This window comes from Ogataea angusta (genome assembly GCF_019207475.1).
Source record: "Ogataea angusta isolate 61-244 chromosome Unknown 61-244_NODE_1_length_1302399_cov_90.877568, whole genome shotgun sequence".
Classification (NCBI taxonomy): Eukaryota; Fungi; Ascomycota; class Pichiomycetes; order Pichiales; family Pichiaceae; genus Ogataea; species Ogataea angusta.
Genome location: NW_025065215.1, coordinates 1,177,664 through 1,195,043, shown reverse-complemented (window position 1 = coordinate 1,195,043; position 17,380 = coordinate 1,177,664). Strand labels below are relative to the sequence as shown.

The 17,380-nt window shown below is 44.2% G+C and overlaps 8 protein-coding genes across 8 annotated transcripts; 3 read left to right on the top strand and 5 right to left on the bottom strand.

Annotated features, from left to right (window-relative positions):
* Position 1: 1 nt before the first annotated feature.
* Positions 2-2,461, bottom strand: KL928_000726 (uncharacterized protein; the record flags this gene model as incomplete). Its single annotated transcript, XM_043206453.1, has 1 exon — positions 2-2,461. The coding sequence occupies one exon, from the start codon at positions 2,459-2,461 to the stop codon at positions 2-4; it is 2,460 nt and encodes an 819-aa protein (XP_043062621.1).
* Positions 2,462-2,820: 359 nt separating this feature from the next.
* On the top strand, positions 2,821-3,414 carry KL928_000725 (uncharacterized protein; the record flags this gene model as incomplete). The annotated part of the gene is made up of 1 exon (XM_043206452.1): positions 2,821-3,414. One exon carries the CDS (start codon positions 2,821-2,823, stop codon positions 3,412-3,414), a length of 594 nt encoding a protein of 197 aa, XP_043062620.1.
* Positions 3,415-3,503: 89 nt separating this feature from the next.
* On the bottom strand, positions 3,504-5,708 carry KL928_000724 (uncharacterized protein; the record flags this gene model as incomplete). Its single annotated transcript, XM_043206451.1, has 1 exon — positions 3,504-5,708. The coding sequence occupies one exon, from the start codon at positions 5,706-5,708 to the stop codon at positions 3,504-3,506; it is 2,205 nt and encodes a 734-aa protein (XP_043062619.1).
* Positions 5,709-6,786: 1,078 nt separating this feature from the next.
* Positions 6,787-9,639, top strand: KL928_000723 (uncharacterized protein; the record flags this gene model as incomplete). Its single annotated transcript, XM_043206450.1, has 1 exon — positions 6,787-9,639. The coding sequence occupies one exon, from the start codon at positions 6,787-6,789 to the stop codon at positions 9,637-9,639; it is 2,853 nt and encodes a 950-aa protein (XP_043062618.1).
* A 44-nt stretch (positions 9,640-9,683) lies between these two features.
* KL928_000722 (uncharacterized protein) lies at positions 9,684-11,498 on the bottom strand (the record flags this gene model as incomplete). Its single annotated transcript, XM_043206449.1, has 1 exon — positions 9,684-11,498. The coding sequence occupies one exon, from the start codon at positions 11,496-11,498 to the stop codon at positions 9,684-9,686; it is 1,815 nt and encodes a 604-aa protein (XP_043062617.1).
* An 88-nt stretch (positions 11,499-11,586) lies between these two features.
* On the bottom strand, positions 11,587-12,699 carry KL928_000721 (uncharacterized protein; the record flags this gene model as incomplete). The annotated part of the gene is made up of 1 exon (XM_043206448.1): positions 11,587-12,699. One exon carries the CDS (start codon positions 12,697-12,699, stop codon positions 11,587-11,589), a length of 1,113 nt encoding a protein of 370 aa, XP_043062616.1.
* Positions 12,700-12,752: 53 nt separating this feature from the next.
* Positions 12,753-13,592, top strand: KL928_000720 (uncharacterized protein; the record flags this gene model as incomplete). Its single annotated transcript, XM_043206447.1, has 1 exon — positions 12,753-13,592. The coding sequence occupies one exon, from the start codon at positions 12,753-12,755 to the stop codon at positions 13,590-13,592; it is 840 nt and encodes a 279-aa protein (XP_043062615.1).
* A 26-nt stretch (positions 13,593-13,618) lies between these two features.
* On the bottom strand, positions 13,619-17,116 carry KL928_000719 (uncharacterized protein; the record flags this gene model as incomplete). Its single annotated transcript, XM_043206445.1, has 1 exon — positions 13,619-17,116. The coding sequence occupies one exon, from the start codon at positions 17,114-17,116 to the stop codon at positions 13,619-13,621; it is 3,498 nt and encodes a 1,165-aa protein (XP_043062614.1).
* Between the last annotated feature and the right edge of the window lie 264 nt (positions 17,117-17,380).

The following is a 17,380-nucleotide window of genomic DNA, read 5'->3' as shown; positions in this document are numbered from 1 at the left end:
CTTAATCTTCTGGGCCATTCAGTAGATTCAGGAGTTCCTGTTTCCGCTCTTTGGCTTTATCCATGTGTTCGAGTTCTGCTTTGAGGAATGCAATCTCTTTGTCCATGCTTTCAAACGTCTTCAGGCCATCATCTACTTTCTCGAACTCATGATTGTCGACATCATTCAAGCGAAGAACATAATCGTGGTACTTTACCAAAGTCTCACGGTGGCTGATGGTGATGAAGGTGAACTTCTTAGCTTTCATCATTTCAAAAATTGCATCCTCATAGTCATAGGATATTGCATTTGTTGGCTCGTCAAGAATCACAAATTTCTTCTGATGAAGCAACACTCTCGCCATTATCAATTTTTGGCGTTCGCCTCCACTAAGCAACGTATGCCAGCTTTTCTTCCCGTCTCCCAGACCAACATTGGAATTGTATATCTTGACACTTTTCCCGTTAACAATCAACTCATCTGTCATAATCGTTGCAGCTTCATTTGGATGGTAATCCAAGCTTCCGAATCTTTCTATCAAATACCCAAGCCCAACTTCGTTCAAATAGGTTATAAGTTGAAGATCTGTGTATCCCTTTTCAATCATTTGCAAGTGGTTTAGCGGATATATTATTTGATCTCGTAACGAACCATTGATGAAGTAAGATTTCTGCGAAACATACATTATCTCATGTGGTGCAGGCTTTGACAGGAGTCCACGATAAAGCGGCCATAGCTCAGAAATTATACGCATAATGGACGTTTTTCCAACTCCATTTTTTCCCAATATCAACAATGTTTCTCCCAGGTTTATTTTGAAGTTCAAGCTATTCAGCAATTTGGTGCCATTGACTCCTTCTGCGGACGGCACTATCACGGGTATGTGTTCAAAACGGAGACCAGGATACGATGTCTGAATTGTTCCGTTAATTCCAATTTGGGAACTGGAAGGAACGCGCAATCTTGAGGTGAAGGACGTGAGTTTGAACTGAGAGCCAAACCCGTTATGGGCAATACCATACTGGAAATTGTGATCGTGGACTTGATGCAAATTGAGTAGTAAAGTGAAAATGCGGTCTGTTACTCCGCTCAAACTACTGATGTCTTTGATCGAATACATCAAACGAGATCCAGCGTCAGCCATATTGAGCATCAATCTTTTGTTAACAATGAAACCTTTGATGCTGTCTGAGTCTGCCGAGTTGTAGTTCAGCAAAATTGGGAAACTGGAAAAGAAATAGCCGAAAGCAGGCCAAGCGTATCTCAGAATATACTCCTCTAAAAGTCCATAATGAAACTTTGCGTTGATCTCTAAATTTGAATGCGATAGAAGACTGTTGAAGATTTTGTGGACCTTGCTCTTTTCAATCTTAATTCCTTTATAGAACGAGATTTCCTCGCAGTTATTGATTAGGTTCAAGTTGTAGTTGTAATAGATTCCTTCTAGATGGGTCTTCGTTTTCCAAATCTTGCTGAAGTTGGGTGAGTGGCGCTTCAAAAACCATCCGGTCAGAAAATAGCACATCAAAATTCCTGATATACCTGCGCTACCGATGTTGTCACGAAGATAGATGGCAAAGAAAATAAGATCAACAGTGGGCTTGCCAACATTCAAGAACATGGATGTCAACGAGTCGCTAAATTTCTTGATGTCTTCGGTTAGATATTGATCGACATAGTTGAAATCCATCTTATACACATCTGACTGGTTCTGATTGAATTGTAGCTTATAATACACCATTCTAGGGTCCATGTACAAGTCATGGCAATATCTGACTAGATTAGTTCGGAAGTTGAGAGCAAGACGGTGTGTCAAATACTTGATTCCCGAGTTGATGTAAGAAGCAGGAAACGCAAACAAGAACCAATATATGATGCCTCGCAAAAACGCCTTTCCTCGGAGCCCTATGAGATCTTTCACTATTTGTCCATCTAGTCTTGTCACCAGTAAGCTCATCCAGGTGCGTGCAACCAGACAAAGTAACTGTCCCACAAGAATCGTGCTATTTGGATGTAATACTTTAGGAATAAGAACATGTCGCCAAATAATGTACAGCTTTTTGAGGAACTTGGACTCAACCACGCTGTCATTTATGTCGCTAAACTCCGTGTCGCGAAGAAACTTTTTGAAGACCAATTTATCGTGTTCATATTTATCTGGGTTCGTGCGATCTATTTTCACCTTCAAATTGTTGTTCTTATAGGGAACATTGATGATCCGATAATCGGCACCCTTTTTGTAAAAATTGCGTTTTGATAGATCCAGCTGACTTCTTTGAAGTGACTTCAGCTTATAATAGTTGACCAACTTGACAACATTGTATATAAGCATGAAAATTGAGCTGGAGGAGATGGATAGCAGGAAGAGCAGCACCGGTTTTGAGTTCAAACTGATGTTCAGGAACTTCAGGGCTCGGCTGTTATTCCACAGGAGCCTCGACAGGCTCTGCTTCATCGATGCCTTTGTAATGTCTAAACTCATTGCTCACGACTGCCTAATTCTCCGCTCGTTATATACTTGCGGGTGCAATCACATGCAAACGGGAGCGTTTGAGGCTTATGTAATCCGGGGTAATGAGGAGAAGTACGCAAAACCCAGAGTGGCGGCAAATATATTATGGCAGATGGGGAAGGCAAAATGGCTTCGTTAATAACTAGCCAGTTTGGCCTTATGTCCTCTGGTGTGATACTGACAGCATTTAATAGTGCTGGTAGTTTCAGCCAATCATATGCGGATAAAGTGTAATATTTCCTATATTTGTTGGTGCATGGATGTTCCCCAGGAGGTCATTCTTTAAATTTGCGCACTTCGAAAATAATGATGTAATTTAAAATTTCCCAATGATTCTCAATAGACTTTCAATGGCCTCGAGAACGCCATTAAGGATGCATATGGCTTCCCTGATGGCCAGGAACTCTCTTTTACAGCAAAACAGACTGACGCACCAACAAAATTCGCACCAAACACAGCTAGATGACGACTCAAATAATGACTTTATGGCCACCAACAAGTGGGCGAAACATTCTTTGCCTGATAAAAGCCTACCGCCTCCCCCAGCTCCTGAGCCCGCAAAACCAATGAAAAGAAGAAGAAGGCAGCTCAAACCGCTCAAATCCGTGATTACGCTTACGCCTAACGCTATACTTCATCTAAAGCAACTAATGCAACAACCTGACCCAAAGCTCATACGAATCAGTGTGCGGAACCGTGGGTGTTCAGGGTTGTCATATCACTTGGAGTATGTTTCGCATCCGGAGAAGTTCGACGAACAAGTGGAGCAAGACGGTGTAAAGGTGTTAATTGATTCTAAAGCGCTGTTTAGCATTATCGGATCCGAAATGGACTGGATAGACGATAAGCTGAGTTCGAAGTTTGTTTTTAAAAATCCAAACAGCAAAGGTAGCTGCGGGTGTGGAGAATCGTTTATGGTGTAGACTGCGACATAGGATTATTTATTTATTAGCATTCGATGCATTAAATTCAATTACTCATTACTTTAATTATATCTTTTAAAATTTACCAATCAGAGTGGCTTACACTCTTTTTTGAGCCAGTTGTACTCAAGACTCTTCTTCGGCAGTCTGGATTCGTAAAGTTGCCAGATCTTCTGATGATAGTCGTTGATGTACTGCTTTTCCTCTGGCGAAAGCAGTTTGACATCAATCAGCCTCCGGCAGTACGGAACGGTAGTCACCGTTTCAAACTCCAAGAATTGTTTACCGCCAGGAGACATTTTGTCGCTCTTCTTGACAAAGAACATATTTTCGATGCGAATACCATACTCTCCGGGTTTGTAGTAGCCTGGTTCATTGGATATAAGGTGACCAGGAGTCAAAGGTGTAGAGTTGTATTGTGGCCTATAGCCAATCCCAACGCCCATCGAGTGCACAGGTCCATAAGAGTCGACACCATGACCTGTTCCGTGTTCGTAGTCCAAGCCGTGTTGCCACAAAAACTGTCTTGCGATACTGTCGACCTGGTAGCCGGTGTAGCCTTGAGGGAAAACCAGCTTAGCCAGTGCTATGTGGCCCTTCAAAACCAGCGTATAGTTTCTGGTCTCCTCCTCAGTAGGGGTTTTGAAGTGGAGAGTACGCGTTGTGTCAGTGGTTCCATCCAAGAACTGGGCTCCTGAGTCACAGAGATATATTTTGTTTGGGTTGATAATGGTGCTGGTTTCTCTCTTTGGTGCATAGTGAATGATGGCAGCGTTGGACCCTGTAGATGAAATAGTCTCGAATGATAGTCCCTTGAAATTGTCAAGCTGAGATCTGAACTCGAGCAGCTTCATTCCGCCTTCGTATTCTGACACAAATTCGTCCTTGTTGATAAGTTGATCTTCGAGCCAAGCGAAATATTTGATCAGCGCCATGCCGTCTTTTATTTGTGCATTCTTCTGGTTTTTGAGCTCGACTTCGTTCTTCACTTCCTTCATTTCAGCAATCGGGGAGTCGATTTCTAGGAAATTCTTAGCAATGATGCAATTCACCATTTTCCAGGAGGCCTCTTTGGTAAGCAAAATTTTGGCTCCTTGGGAGTTGAGCTCCGAGGCAAGCTTTCTGATGTCAGACCATATGTCTTCGTAGTTTTTGACTTCACAGTTGATGGATTGCAAATAAGATTTCAGTGTGTCAGAAGTGACTGCCGAACCGTTTGTGTATAACGTGAGCTTGTCCTTTTCAATAATCAGATAACTGTAAAATAGTGGATTGAAATCAATGTCCTTGCCTCTCAAGTTCAGTAGCCATGCGATCTGATCCAGTGCCGATAGAATAAGGGTAGAAGAGCCATATTTGTTAAAGTATAGTTGCAGTCTTTCCATCTTCGACTGAGTACTCTCTCCAGTGTACTCGAGTCCCAATGGGATGATCTCGTTGAACTGTCTCAGCGGCATTTCTTCAAATAGTGACCAGATTTTATCGATCAAGTTTTCGCGCACTGGAACTATCTTGACCTTATCTGTGTTTTTCTGTGACACCAACGATTCCAAAGTCTTGATCTCTGAGTAAGTGAATAATGTAGGGTCAACACCAATTTTTATAGTTTCGCCTGAATCACGAGCCATTTGGATAGCTTGTTCAACTGTCCACTCCTCCCAACTAGGATCTCCTGGAACTCCCTGTTTCAAAAGTTGCCAGTTGAAATCTAGCTCGTTGGCGGCTTGGATGAAATAGCGTCCATCTGTCGCTAAAGCAGAAAGCCCCTCTGGCGTTTCATTCATGCATGTGACGTCCCTAGTGACAACCGCCACACCTGAAGAGCCTCCAAACCCGCTTATGAAAGCTCTTCTTTGGTCAGGTGCAGAAGTATACTCTGATTGATGGGCGTCTGCAGAAGGAATGATGTAAATGGCGATGTCGTGCAATTTCATTTCCACCCTCAATTTCTCGAGTCTCAAAGAGGTATTTATCTCTTTGGTGGAACATTTTGAGTCGATCGTATAAAGAGAATCTCCCGTGCGCCTTCTTGGAGACAATCCTGGAGAGGTGCCTGCTGTCTGGTTTGCCTTTAAACTATTAGTGCGGTTGATGTTGATTCGCTTGAGGTAGACTGACGAGCGTCTCCCTTGACGGCTCAGAAGACCAGGAGAGCAAGTGCAATTCGTACAAGGTCTGTTTGAGGTACCAAAGCGCCCTTGTCCAGAGACTTGTTTCATTGTAGTTGCGCCCGGCGTTCCGTTGTTCGAAATAAGGGAAAACATCGATGGCTTGGGGTTCATAGTCTGTGACATTTTCAGATACGAAGTTTTAGCTGATTGTGGTGACTTTGAACTTGATGCTGCTTAAATAAAGTGTACAATAAAACCTGTTCTGATTTTAAAAACGTCAAAGAATATTCTTCTTATTTTAATTCCAAATGAGTATTCTATCAGCTTACTTTATCTCGCAAAGGCTACACCCCTACACCATCTCAATTCTACCTGGCAGCGTGGCGGGTCTGAAACACTATTGGACGGTCTGTCCTAGTTTCACAAATTAGCGGCGGTATTTGCATGCTGAACAATAGTCTAGCGGCGAGTGCCACCTCTCTTTGTCATTTATGAGCTTTAACAATACCGAGACTTTTCTTGGAAGCCAATGTTTATGTAAGCAAAAAAAATTTTCGCCTCTGGTTCGCACTATAAATATGGCCCCAAGGTCGCCCAAAATTTTTTTTTTTTCTTCGTCGACGTACTTCATAGGATCATTTCTATAGGTCACGTCTCTCTTTGACTCTTCAAAAGAGCCACTGAATCCAACTTGGTTGATGAGGTAGATACCTTTGTGTCCTAGAGTGAGAAAAGCTAGCTTGACCACGATCCTTAGTGGTCTGGTCATCTACGACATGCCTTGTACTTCAAGGAGCGATGATCTCGATCCATCACACGTACTTCTTCGGAAGGGGTGTTTTGGATGGACGCAAATGGCTGTCTGACAAGTTACATTAACTCTTGTTTACATTTGTTAATGTGATTTGTAGAAACTCTCTATGTTGGGTCGACCGTGTATAAAACTGTATAGCTTTTATACTAAAAAAAAACTTTTCAAGTGAAAAATCACAGTGTTAAAGTGTAGAGAAGGGCTAGGGCATACCTAAGTAATCCTAGAATTATTTGCAAATCAAATTAATTTCTTGTTTTATGAATGTTTTTCCGGAGGAGGAAATCGTTGCGGTATGTATGCTCTTTTGTGGAAGCAGCTAACTTCTAGTTGGTCGATGGGTTGTACAGCTCGTCTCCCGACGTGATTGAGATCCAGAAAAAGTTACAGGAATATCAAAAATCAGAGTATGGATGGACGATGGCCCACCGATTGCTGCAGCATCCATCAATGAATTGCAAGTTTTTCGGTGCCCTCACATACACGGTCAATCTCAATTTGCATATTGGAGAACTAGCCAAGAAAGAAAACGAACAACAACTCATTCAGATTCGAACTACTCTGCTGAATCAGGTCTTGCAACTGATCAATGATGATACTGTTCTACAAAGTGGTATGTTTGTAGTCAAGAAAATGCTGTCCAACCTCTCTTTGTTGTTTATGAATAGCAGTGGATTATGGAGCGATCCTCTATTAGCACTGATCGACTGCATCGTCTCCGGCCAAGTCTCTGACTCTAATATCGCTGATGACCAGATCGATGAGGCCCTGGGCGGACTTCCATGGCCACAAATCTATATTCTTTTGCTTTTCGCCCAAATTTTAGCAGAGGAGTTGGTAAAGAAAGAAGCGACCAACGTGTCCAATGTACAAACGCATACTTCAGTCCACCAGCATCTATTTCCAACAGTTCAAAAGTTGATGACGTTTCTCCTAAACTTATCACCAGAACAGAAGCTCATAGATACATGGCTTGACTGTCTAGTCTCTTGGGTGGGGTATGCCTCAAAGGCGGAGTTTGACTCCACAGAACGCTATGATCTAACAAGTCTTCTTTCAATATGTATTTCGCTTGTCCCCAGCACAGACTATGCCATTTCACAGAAAGCCATTGAGACTTTAAGTGAGGCCTTGGAAACAAACGCTACATTTTTCAATAGCCACCTTAAATCGGATTTGCTGTCAATGCTATTTGGCGAAGTGGGAGTCCAATATGTGAGGTACTTTAGTTCACAGCAAGACGAGAAAAGCGTGGCAGACTTTGCAAGACTGATAATTGCATTTTTGGACACGGATCTCAATGCATTGGTTCTAAAACTCAATGATGATGAGAACGCTTATATCTTCGACTTCTTGGTTGTCCTCACAGACTACCCCGGAATTCCCATAGACGAGGAGTCAGTTTCTAGAGAATTCGCTGATTTTTGGCTTCGATTTGCTGACTACTGTATATGTGAGGATACTACCCTTCAGACACTTTTGAATGATAAGCCAGGTGGTCACGAGGTTCTTTCTGAAAAGATCAGAGCCTTATTCGAAAGAGTTACTCAGATATACTGGAAAAAAGCGCATGTTCCTGAAGATGAAGAAGGCTTTTCCCAGTACAAACAAGAATTCGCCCTCTATAGACGAGATATCGGGGATCTGTTCGAGTCTGTGTATCCTTTGGTTAGACTTCCACTGATAATCAATCTTCTAATGACCATCGAGAGAAGCATTCAAACACGGAAGCTAGAAGACATTGAGCCATCTTTGTATCTTGTGACTTGTATTTCCAAAGATTTCGGGGACGGAGAGGTAGATCCTCAATTGGTTCAACATTTGAGCGCAATCTTAGATTCGAATCTTTTACCTATCGTTTTGCAATTGAGAACCGATCGCTTTAGGTATCTTGTTAGTACCTCGATTCAATTCTTTTCGAGTGCAGACTGGTTTTACAAAACAAATGCGGGAACCAAGTACCTGCCTCAGATATTGAGCTTCTTGTTTGACTGCATGACGGACACAAACCTATATCAGCTTTCTAGCTCAAAGGCTATATCGAGTATCTGCAGTCAATGCAGGTATTCTCTGGTCGAGTTTCTGCCTAGTTTTGAGACCATCATCACGGAAATGATCAATAATACAACAATCGATCCCGTTGTTAGGCAACGTATAATCAACGCATATGCTTCTATAATAGAAGGAGTGAAAGATCCAGTGATTCAGGGTGAGAACCTCTTTAAGCTTTTCGACCTTTTGGACAAAAAATCAGTGTCTGTATTTGCGGAACTGGCCACAGCTAATGCAGAAGAGCGCGAAAAAATGGTTGACTATTTGATAAGCTTAATTAGCTCTGTCAGTGCCGTTGGGAGAGGTATGCGGCTACCAGACGAAGTGGATGGATACTATACAGAGGAGCAAGAGTTGAAAGTGCGCGAATATTGGACGGCAGATCCCATGGGAATACATTCCAAACTGCTCACTATTATCACAAACTTCACAATGACCAACGAGATTTTATCGGAGAACTATCAAATAATTGAAGAAGCTGTCAATCTGTTCAAATGTGGGCTCACGGAGTCTCTCCCTGGGCCTTTTGTGTTTGACTGTGCCACCATTTTGCAATTCATTGTGACAAAGTTCAACTCATTGAAGAAGTCTCATGCATATCCTCTTTTATACTCTTTGTTGAACTCAGTGGTCACAGCTCACTATAGGACTCTAGACATAGAGGCCCTACATGGCACGATCAACACTATTTTCCTATCAAAGCTTCCAGTCATTGAAGACGATCCGGATCTTGTTCAATCAAGTCTCAATCTTTTCAGCACGATGCTCACCACAAGGCCTTCCTTGCTACTCTCAAATGAAAACTTGCTTATGGCCCTGTTAGAGTTTGCGTTCAGACACTTGGGATCGAATGAGCGATTTGTTCTTAAAGCACTAGAAAAGTTTTGGACAAGATTCATCACTTTGAGAAAAGGAGATAGGCAGGACACGGTGATTGTTAAAAGACTATTTAATGAGACTGAGCTGGGCTATGTGTTGACCTTCAATGTTTTAAAGTATATGCTTGCCACGCAGAGATCCAATTTAGAAACTTTCATTGAAATAATAAAACAGCTCGTGGCAAAATATCCTTTGATGATGAACAAGTGGCTACGGGAAGCATTTCAAAAGCTCAACGTGGAAAGAGAAAAAGAGATCGAAAACTGGGAGATTTTTGTGAAAAAAATCATGCTTACTAGAGGGACAAGAAGCGCGAATGACTTAATCAAAGACTTTTGGCTGGAGGTAAACGGGCTGATCAATTATAGCTAATTCATTTAACGATAAGCGGAAACACACTGAAAAAATCATACCTATCACACAGAGTAGCTGCTGAGAATCTCGACAAGAGCCTCGCACTCGGCAAGATAATCGACCTTGGCAAGACTGGCAACGGTAAATCTAGCTCTGTCTTGGCCCTGGTAGCTATCGACTTTTCCTCGAACTCTGAGCAAGACCTCTTTGAAGGAAATGTTCTCATTGATGAAGTTTTTAAGAGCGTTTTCTCCTACACTCTCGATGCTTGGGTCCTCGGCGTCGTTCTTGAGCTTCAAAAGCTCTGCGGCGCTCAATCCCAAGAGCTGGGTTGCCTGCTCATCGAATAGTGTAAGCCACATTTGGCCGGTCTCATCCACAACTGACACAGTCAAAATGTATCTGTAATTAGGCTCAGGATGGTTGATGTTGCACTTTTCGCATCTCCAGGTGCCATTATCTTGTTCAAGCAATTTCTTGTTACAGCCTTCGCTTCTGCATGCTGGATAGCAAAAGTTATCTGTCTTAATGAAAGAAATGGTGGCTTTCAAGCTGAAGTAATCAGGCTTATCTTTTAAGCCCAGTTTTTCGTCTTGAACCTGCTTGATGGTCTTGCGTTCCAAAATAGATTGTTTGGACGTCAAACTCGTGGCACCAGACGAGCCAGATTCAACGGCAATGCTCTTGAAGCTTTGGTGTGATCCTTGGGCATCATACCATCCTTTAATTTTATAAGCTTCCTCGATATCGGGGTTCACAACGATGGTAGCGGCAGGAATCAAAGAAAGACTCTTGCCTCCAAAATCCTGCACTCTGCAACCTTTGAATGCCACCACCGACCCAACTGGAACATCGAATTCCCGAGCGTGCTTGTTCCACAGGCCAATATTGACTGCAAATTGCGATTTGTCGACTAGGACAATATCTCTTCTGTCGAAAGGTTTTCCAGTTGATTTGGCAACAATCTCTTGTTTATCTTTGACATCCTTCAGGATTCCAATGACGTCAATGACGGCACCATTTTCAAGCTTTTGAACTTGGTCGAGCGCAACAAAATCGAAATGGAGTTTTGGCACGTCGGAGTCATCATCGCATGGTTCAATGATGGTGTCCTTGTCGAACTGTAACTCATACTGGTGCTTCAAATTGGAAAATTGTGGTTTGGCCATCTGCATAGAAGCTTTGCTGATGTAAAACACCTTGTTCTCTTCCAGTAAATCCCAGAACTTTTCAGCCACTTGATTGAAAGCAGTAGCTCTGATCTCTCCAGTCTCATCCAGCAAATTGACATTGAATAACTTGCCATCGCCTCTTTGATTAGACCAGTGCTTCATATCGCTCTTGAATGAAACTCTGGCCTTAATAGTCCATGAGTTCTGATATGGAGACAGCTGGTCAATCGAGTACAGGTTTTGGTATTTTGGCGGCGGTTTGGAAACGGTCTTCTTTGGCATCGTTGCTGCAGGTGACGGTGTCATGGTAGAATCCCGGGGAGGAAGTTGCCCCTTAAGCAAATTGTTGTCCTCTGGGTGTTCCTTCAGGTAGTCATCGAGGCTCTCGAACTTGATCTCGCTCTTTTCTCCTTGCTCAACCACCTCGGCACGATCCACAACCAAGAATATCTTACCATTGTTGGTTGGCGTGATCTCATATTGCGTGATCTTCAGAATGCAGTATCTTTTGAAGTTCTCAATGGCGTTTTGGGCCTCGCTAGGCTTGAACACACCATTGATAGCGTACTGGCCATCGTTCAGCATAAGTCTCAATCTTTCTCCGGTGGATTCAGGGATTGATTTGGCCTGATGGGCTTGCAGGTACAGCGCGTCTGGCATGACGCCGTCCCTGCAAATACTCAAAATAACACCGGGCTTCAACATAAGGGAAGATAAGTAAATTGCCATCAAATGTTTCGCACTTTTTATTTACGCGTCGCATCTCACCATAATACTGGTGTAGAGTTGTTTTTCACACACTGATCTTCTTTACAGTGGTGTCCTTGCAGGCGACATACAAGCTACCAGGAATTGCGCAGAAATCGTTCAGCCCGTAGTAGTCGCTGAATATAGATTCGACTTTTCCATCAAAGTTGATGATGGCCACCTGTCTTTGCAGGCAGTAAATTTTGTTGTCTGATATCTGTATTTTGCGAACTTCCTCGTCGCCATGCAATTCCCACCATATCGTTTCAGATCCTCGAAAACACCTTATAGTGCCGTCGGAATGGCCCGTTACCAAAATGTCCTTATCAGCAGCAAATGCAGACATTTTGTCCCCCGCTGAAAACTCACCAAGAGAACAACGCGTCTCCAAATCGTACGTTGCCACCACACCGCTTTCGTAGCCAACCAGCAATTTTTTGTTTTCTGTCTCGTAGAACATGGAATTTGATACCTGCTGAGCTTCGTTCCCCGGCTCCTTGATGTCTATCACTGCGAGTCCCACGACAGGATCTGTTAAATTTTTCACTCGCCGAAACTCCCACACTGCTTCTCCACTGGCACATTCCCATATGTAAACTGCACCATCGCGGGCTCCAGATACGATATTTCTTCCACGTCCTATGGCAGCGAGGGCTGTGAGCGTTGCAGTGTGCTTGCGCATCGTTCTTGGGTTGCTTCCGTCCAGCACAGACCAGATCTTGATGCTGTAATCGAGGCCAATTGTCATTGCCACCTGCTTGCTTGGGAAATACTGTATGTGCAGAATATCTGAATAGTGGGCGTCGTGCACCTCAACACACTTGCCGTCGGAATTTATAAACTCGAGCTGTCCTTGTGTGCCACCTAGAGCACGTTTGCCATCGTCTGTGGCGGCCAGAGAGCTGACCTCATAATCAGCATTCATGACCGACAACGGCTGTTTCACTATGATGCTCTTGACTTCATTTCGCAGCACGATGTCGCCGTGGTTTTCCTCGAATTTCCATGGTCCCAGGGAAACGATCTCCCTGCCCGCACACTCAAATTCAGCTCGCTCGTCATTGATATAGACCCAGAATCTTTCTTTCTCCACCACACCCCTTTGTACGTCTTGTATCACGTACCGGAAATCATGTTGGACGATGACGTTGTCTATCATCGGCTGTGCAGAAAGCTGAAGAATAAATCGTTTTATTTTCTCTAATTATTGTTATGGCTTCGGAAAAGGAAAATGAAGTCCTGTCAATGTTTTTTGACGATGCCTTTGTGCCTCACGACTACCTTGACGCCCTATTTACATCTTCACTAAATCTCACCGGTCCACAATTAAAAAACAAGTCCGTGACATTCGCATCTCCCAACTCTCTTAAATCACTACAAGGTAAATGTCTCTCGCTATTGACACATTTGGACTATTACACCAACGAGCTCACGCGCCAATTTGAGAAGAAGCTTCAAGATTTGCACAATTCGTCGTCTATAATATCATACGCCTCGGAAAATAGTGGAGGCATTACCAGGCTGGAGTACTACGTGGAATATCTAGCTTCCTCCATCAACTCTCTCAACAGAGATATGGACGACGTGAACGCAAGATTGAACAACGTGCAGCATCGCCCAGAGTCACAGGAGCTAATCAAAGACATTCAAACACTCAAACTGGTGAAAGACCGTATACAAGCTGTGCTAAATATATTCGAGAGTGTTCAAGCAGTGGTGCTGACGAGTGCAATCGAAGACGAAAGGTTGAATGGCGCGCATCAATCTTCTTCATTGGCGCCAACAGGTGCGTCCTCCGATGAGGCAGCTACCAATGTCTCACTGGACACGTTTTCGTCCTCACTCAACATCTTGGAAGAGACGATTATGGAACAAATACAGAAGGAAAAAGGATTAGGCGAGCCGAACAACGACCTTTTGGAGAAGATCCAGGTTCTTGTGGATTTGACTCCCTTCTTCAAGAGCCTCACCAGGTTCTACCCTGTCTATGCTGATTTTGCTCAGTTCCTGGAGAACGAGAAAAAACGGTACCTTGCAAAATTTAATAAATAGTGAATTCTAATATTATACATGACTTCCTATAAATCCTGGGAATGCGCTGTGAATCTGCTATCATTTTGAGAGAATAGGGTGTTGTCAGTCGTTTGCGAAACAACAGATGTGTCCGTGGACGTGGAGGACCTGGATCTACCGCTGATATGTTTGATATGGGACACACTTAGTATATTTTCGTTTTCATCTTGAGAATCAGAGGACTCAGACTCTATCTCCGAATGTGACCTCTTCTTTCTCTTGAAAGTCAGTAAGGAGATCATTCTGTTGAAAGCCCTTGTAGGGAATATTCTTTCCACCCAAATGTCGGGAATTATTCTGATGATGATGCCTGCTGGAAGCGAGAGCAGACCACAAATAACGGCAGTCCCCCACATCGCACCTGTTTGTCTTGCAATGCTGAAAGCGGCACCTCCCACGTACATGATGAGGACCTGGAATCCACCGATGATTGCTGCAATGGTGATGAAATACCAATTGCTAAAGAAATGTTGTGTGAAGTCCAAATTTGAGCGAGTAATGCGGTCCCTCACTTTTGTGATTCCGTCACCCTCATCCAGTTTCCGTGTCAGAAAGAGGTTGAAGAATTGTAACCAGACAAAAGTATTGAAAGTCATAGCAGCGATCTGAGTCGCCTGGTGATCGTTCACATGACCGTCGGGGAAGAATATTTTGGCTCCTGCAAAATGGAGCACAAAAGTGATCACCAACTGAACAACAGACTGTCCCAGAATCATCTTCCACATAGATGTGGAAATCAGAGGAGCGTGGCGACCGGCTGGCTTTCTATTCAATATATCTTCATCCGGCTTATCTGTGGCGAGAGCTAAGGCAGCCAGAGTATCCATGATAAGGTTCACCCATAGCAATTGGACGGCAGTCAAAACTGAGCTGTCGTCCGACGATGCGACGGCAGATATGAACGTTAAGGCGACAGCGGTGACGTTGACTGTGAGCTGGAATTGAACAAACTTTCGAATAGAAGTTGCGACGGTTCTTCCCCATTTGATGGCATTAACGATGGATGAGAAATCGTCCGTTGTCAGAATAATATCAGAAGCTTCTCTGGCGACTTCGGTACCTGCAATACCCATGGAAAAACCAACGTCCGCGAGTTTCAGTGCAGGTGCATCGTTGGTGCCGTCTCCGGTCACCGCAACAACTTCTCCCTGACTTCTCAGAGTGTCAACCAAAATCCGCTTGTCCTCAGGACTGGACCGAGCCAGCACGCAGAGCTTGGGAACAATATTGATGCGCTCTCGTGGGCTCAAGGTCCGGAAAACAGGACCCTCCATGCATGCTGTTGGATCGTTGAATGTTTCTTCATTGAGAATTCCGCAATTTCTGGCAATGGCACGAGCAGTCAAAATGTTGTCACCAGTAACCATCCTCACACGGACACCTGCAGTTCCACATTTGGCAACAGCTTCCTTGACACCTTCTCTAAGAGGGTCCTGGATACCCACCAGGGAGTCCAAAACCAGTCCCTCGCGCTTTGCTGTGGTCTCCTCACCAATAACGATTTTTGGAAGATTGGTGTTTTGCGCAGCTGCAGCGTTGGCATCGTTGGCCAGTATTTCAACTGCCTCCCCGAAAAGCAAATTCGGATCAGCTTCTCTTCTGTTATCTGACTTGGCCATACTGGCAGGAGGCCACGACTCCAATCCTTCGAAGTCGCAGTGAGCAAGACAGAGTGTCCGAAGAGCGTGCTCTGCAAGATTGGTGATCTTAGACGTGATTTCCTCCTTGATGGCGCTGGTAATCGGAACTATCTTACCGTCCGAAGTAGTTCTAGCTGTACATCTGGAAAAAACCAGCTCAGAAGCGCCCTTGATGTAGAATCTGTAGCCGGAGCTAGTCTTGACCACAATCCCACCCCATTTACGCGAAGACTCAAAAGGAATGATCTGGACTATGCGGTGTTGCGATTGCTCCCTAATGAGCTCCAGCGGCGTGGTTTCGTTGATTGCATTAAACCGATCTTGAGCAAGAAGAAGTAAAGCACACTCTGTCTTGGAGCCAACAAACGGCTCTTCAAGCTTTGGTTTTGGGGGCTTGCTCCCTTTCTTAAACAAGCCTTTCTTCTGGACATGAGAACTTTGCTCTTCCTTGCTAGCTTCGAAAGCCGTTGAGTTAAGCAAGATATTGTCGAGCAAGCTAATCTTCAAATTGTCGCTGATAGTCTCAACGTTAGTCTGGCCATTTGCCCTTGAAACAGTGTAATCAAAATCACTGTCGCCTATGAAACCCTTGACAACGCGCATTCTGTTCTCTGTAAGCGTTCCGGTCTTGTCGGAGCAGATCGCTGTCGCGCCTCCCATAGTTTCACAACTTTTCAGAACACGCACCAGATTGCCGTCCTTAGTCATCCGTGTAGTTGCAAAAGCAAGCGCCAACGTCACAGCCAAAGGAAGGCCTTCCGGCACAGCCACAACAATGATCGTGATGGCCGTGATAAGAATGTTCAAAAACTTCGTGCCCTTCTGCGCACCCGTGAGATTCTTATAATCGGTTCCCAGCTTCACACAGAACTTGATGAACAACACAACAAACAGTATAATGGCTGCCAAGAATCCGAATCTGGCAATACCGTCTGCCAAGTGCGAAAGTCTTGCTTGCAGTGGAGTTTCTTCTGACTCGTGACGAAGCGACATCATAATTTTCCCGTGCATGGAATTCGTGCCAACAGCAGTCACAACGGCTTTTCCCTGGCCAGAGATCAGCTTTGCGCCCGATATCAGCATCGGATCATCAACGCCTTTGTCACCAATGTCCTTGGTTGCGTTGCCAAGAGCCTTGTAACGCTCTAATGCGTAAGCTGCAGGAATTTTGCGAATGGCATGTGTTTCACCTGTAAGAGAGCTTTCATCGCACTCACACTCTCCGGAAACCAAGACCGAGTCTGCTGGAACAACTTCGCCCGTTTCCACATATATCAGGTCTCCCACCAGAAGCTGTCCGATGGGTATGAATTGCTTTTCTCCTGACCTGTAAACGATCACATTACGGTCGTCTTTTTTGGCATTCAGCTTCGAGAATTGTCTCTCTTTATTGTAGTCGTTGACAGATCCCACGATCACAACGATGGCTATGGCCACAATGATGGCCACACCTTCCACCCACTCGACTTTAGGCAGGGGTTTGCCCTCGTCGTCGTATTCAGGAGGTTGACCGAAGGTTTCGTAGAGACCCAGTGCCAAAGACACAATGGCTGCAACGGTCAGCATGATCAGAATCTTGTCCTTCAAAGCCTCCCAACACAACCGCAAAAACGATTTGCTAGACTTCTTGGGAAGCACGTTGACTCCATAAACATGCTGCCGTTGTTTGAGCTCTGGCTGAGGAATATCCTTGGACAAGCCTCTAGCCTCGTCGGTGGCCAGCCCTGACACGAGGGCGTCTATGCCTCCGAGCTCCTGGAGCTTTATCAGGGATTTAGGGTCATGAAGCGCGCCCAGATCATCCACGGAGATCCTAAACCTGTCCCTGGCCTCCAGATCGGTGGTTTTCCTTGAGATGGACATTTGAAAAGATTTTTTCAATTTCACTTATCTATTAAACACGCTGGTTCATATATGCAGCTTCTGAATTGTGCCTCGTTTTCGGTAGGGTCCACTTATCGATTTTTATTATTGTTAAAGGGCTCCTTTTTCTTTGAAAAGGAGGCTGAGCACTAGCAAAACTGTAAGGAAAAATTTCTACAAACGGTTAAATTGCCAAGTTTTTAAAGCAAACACGCAACGTAAAATACATGCAACTAGATACTCTATTACTATGGCGTAGTGGAA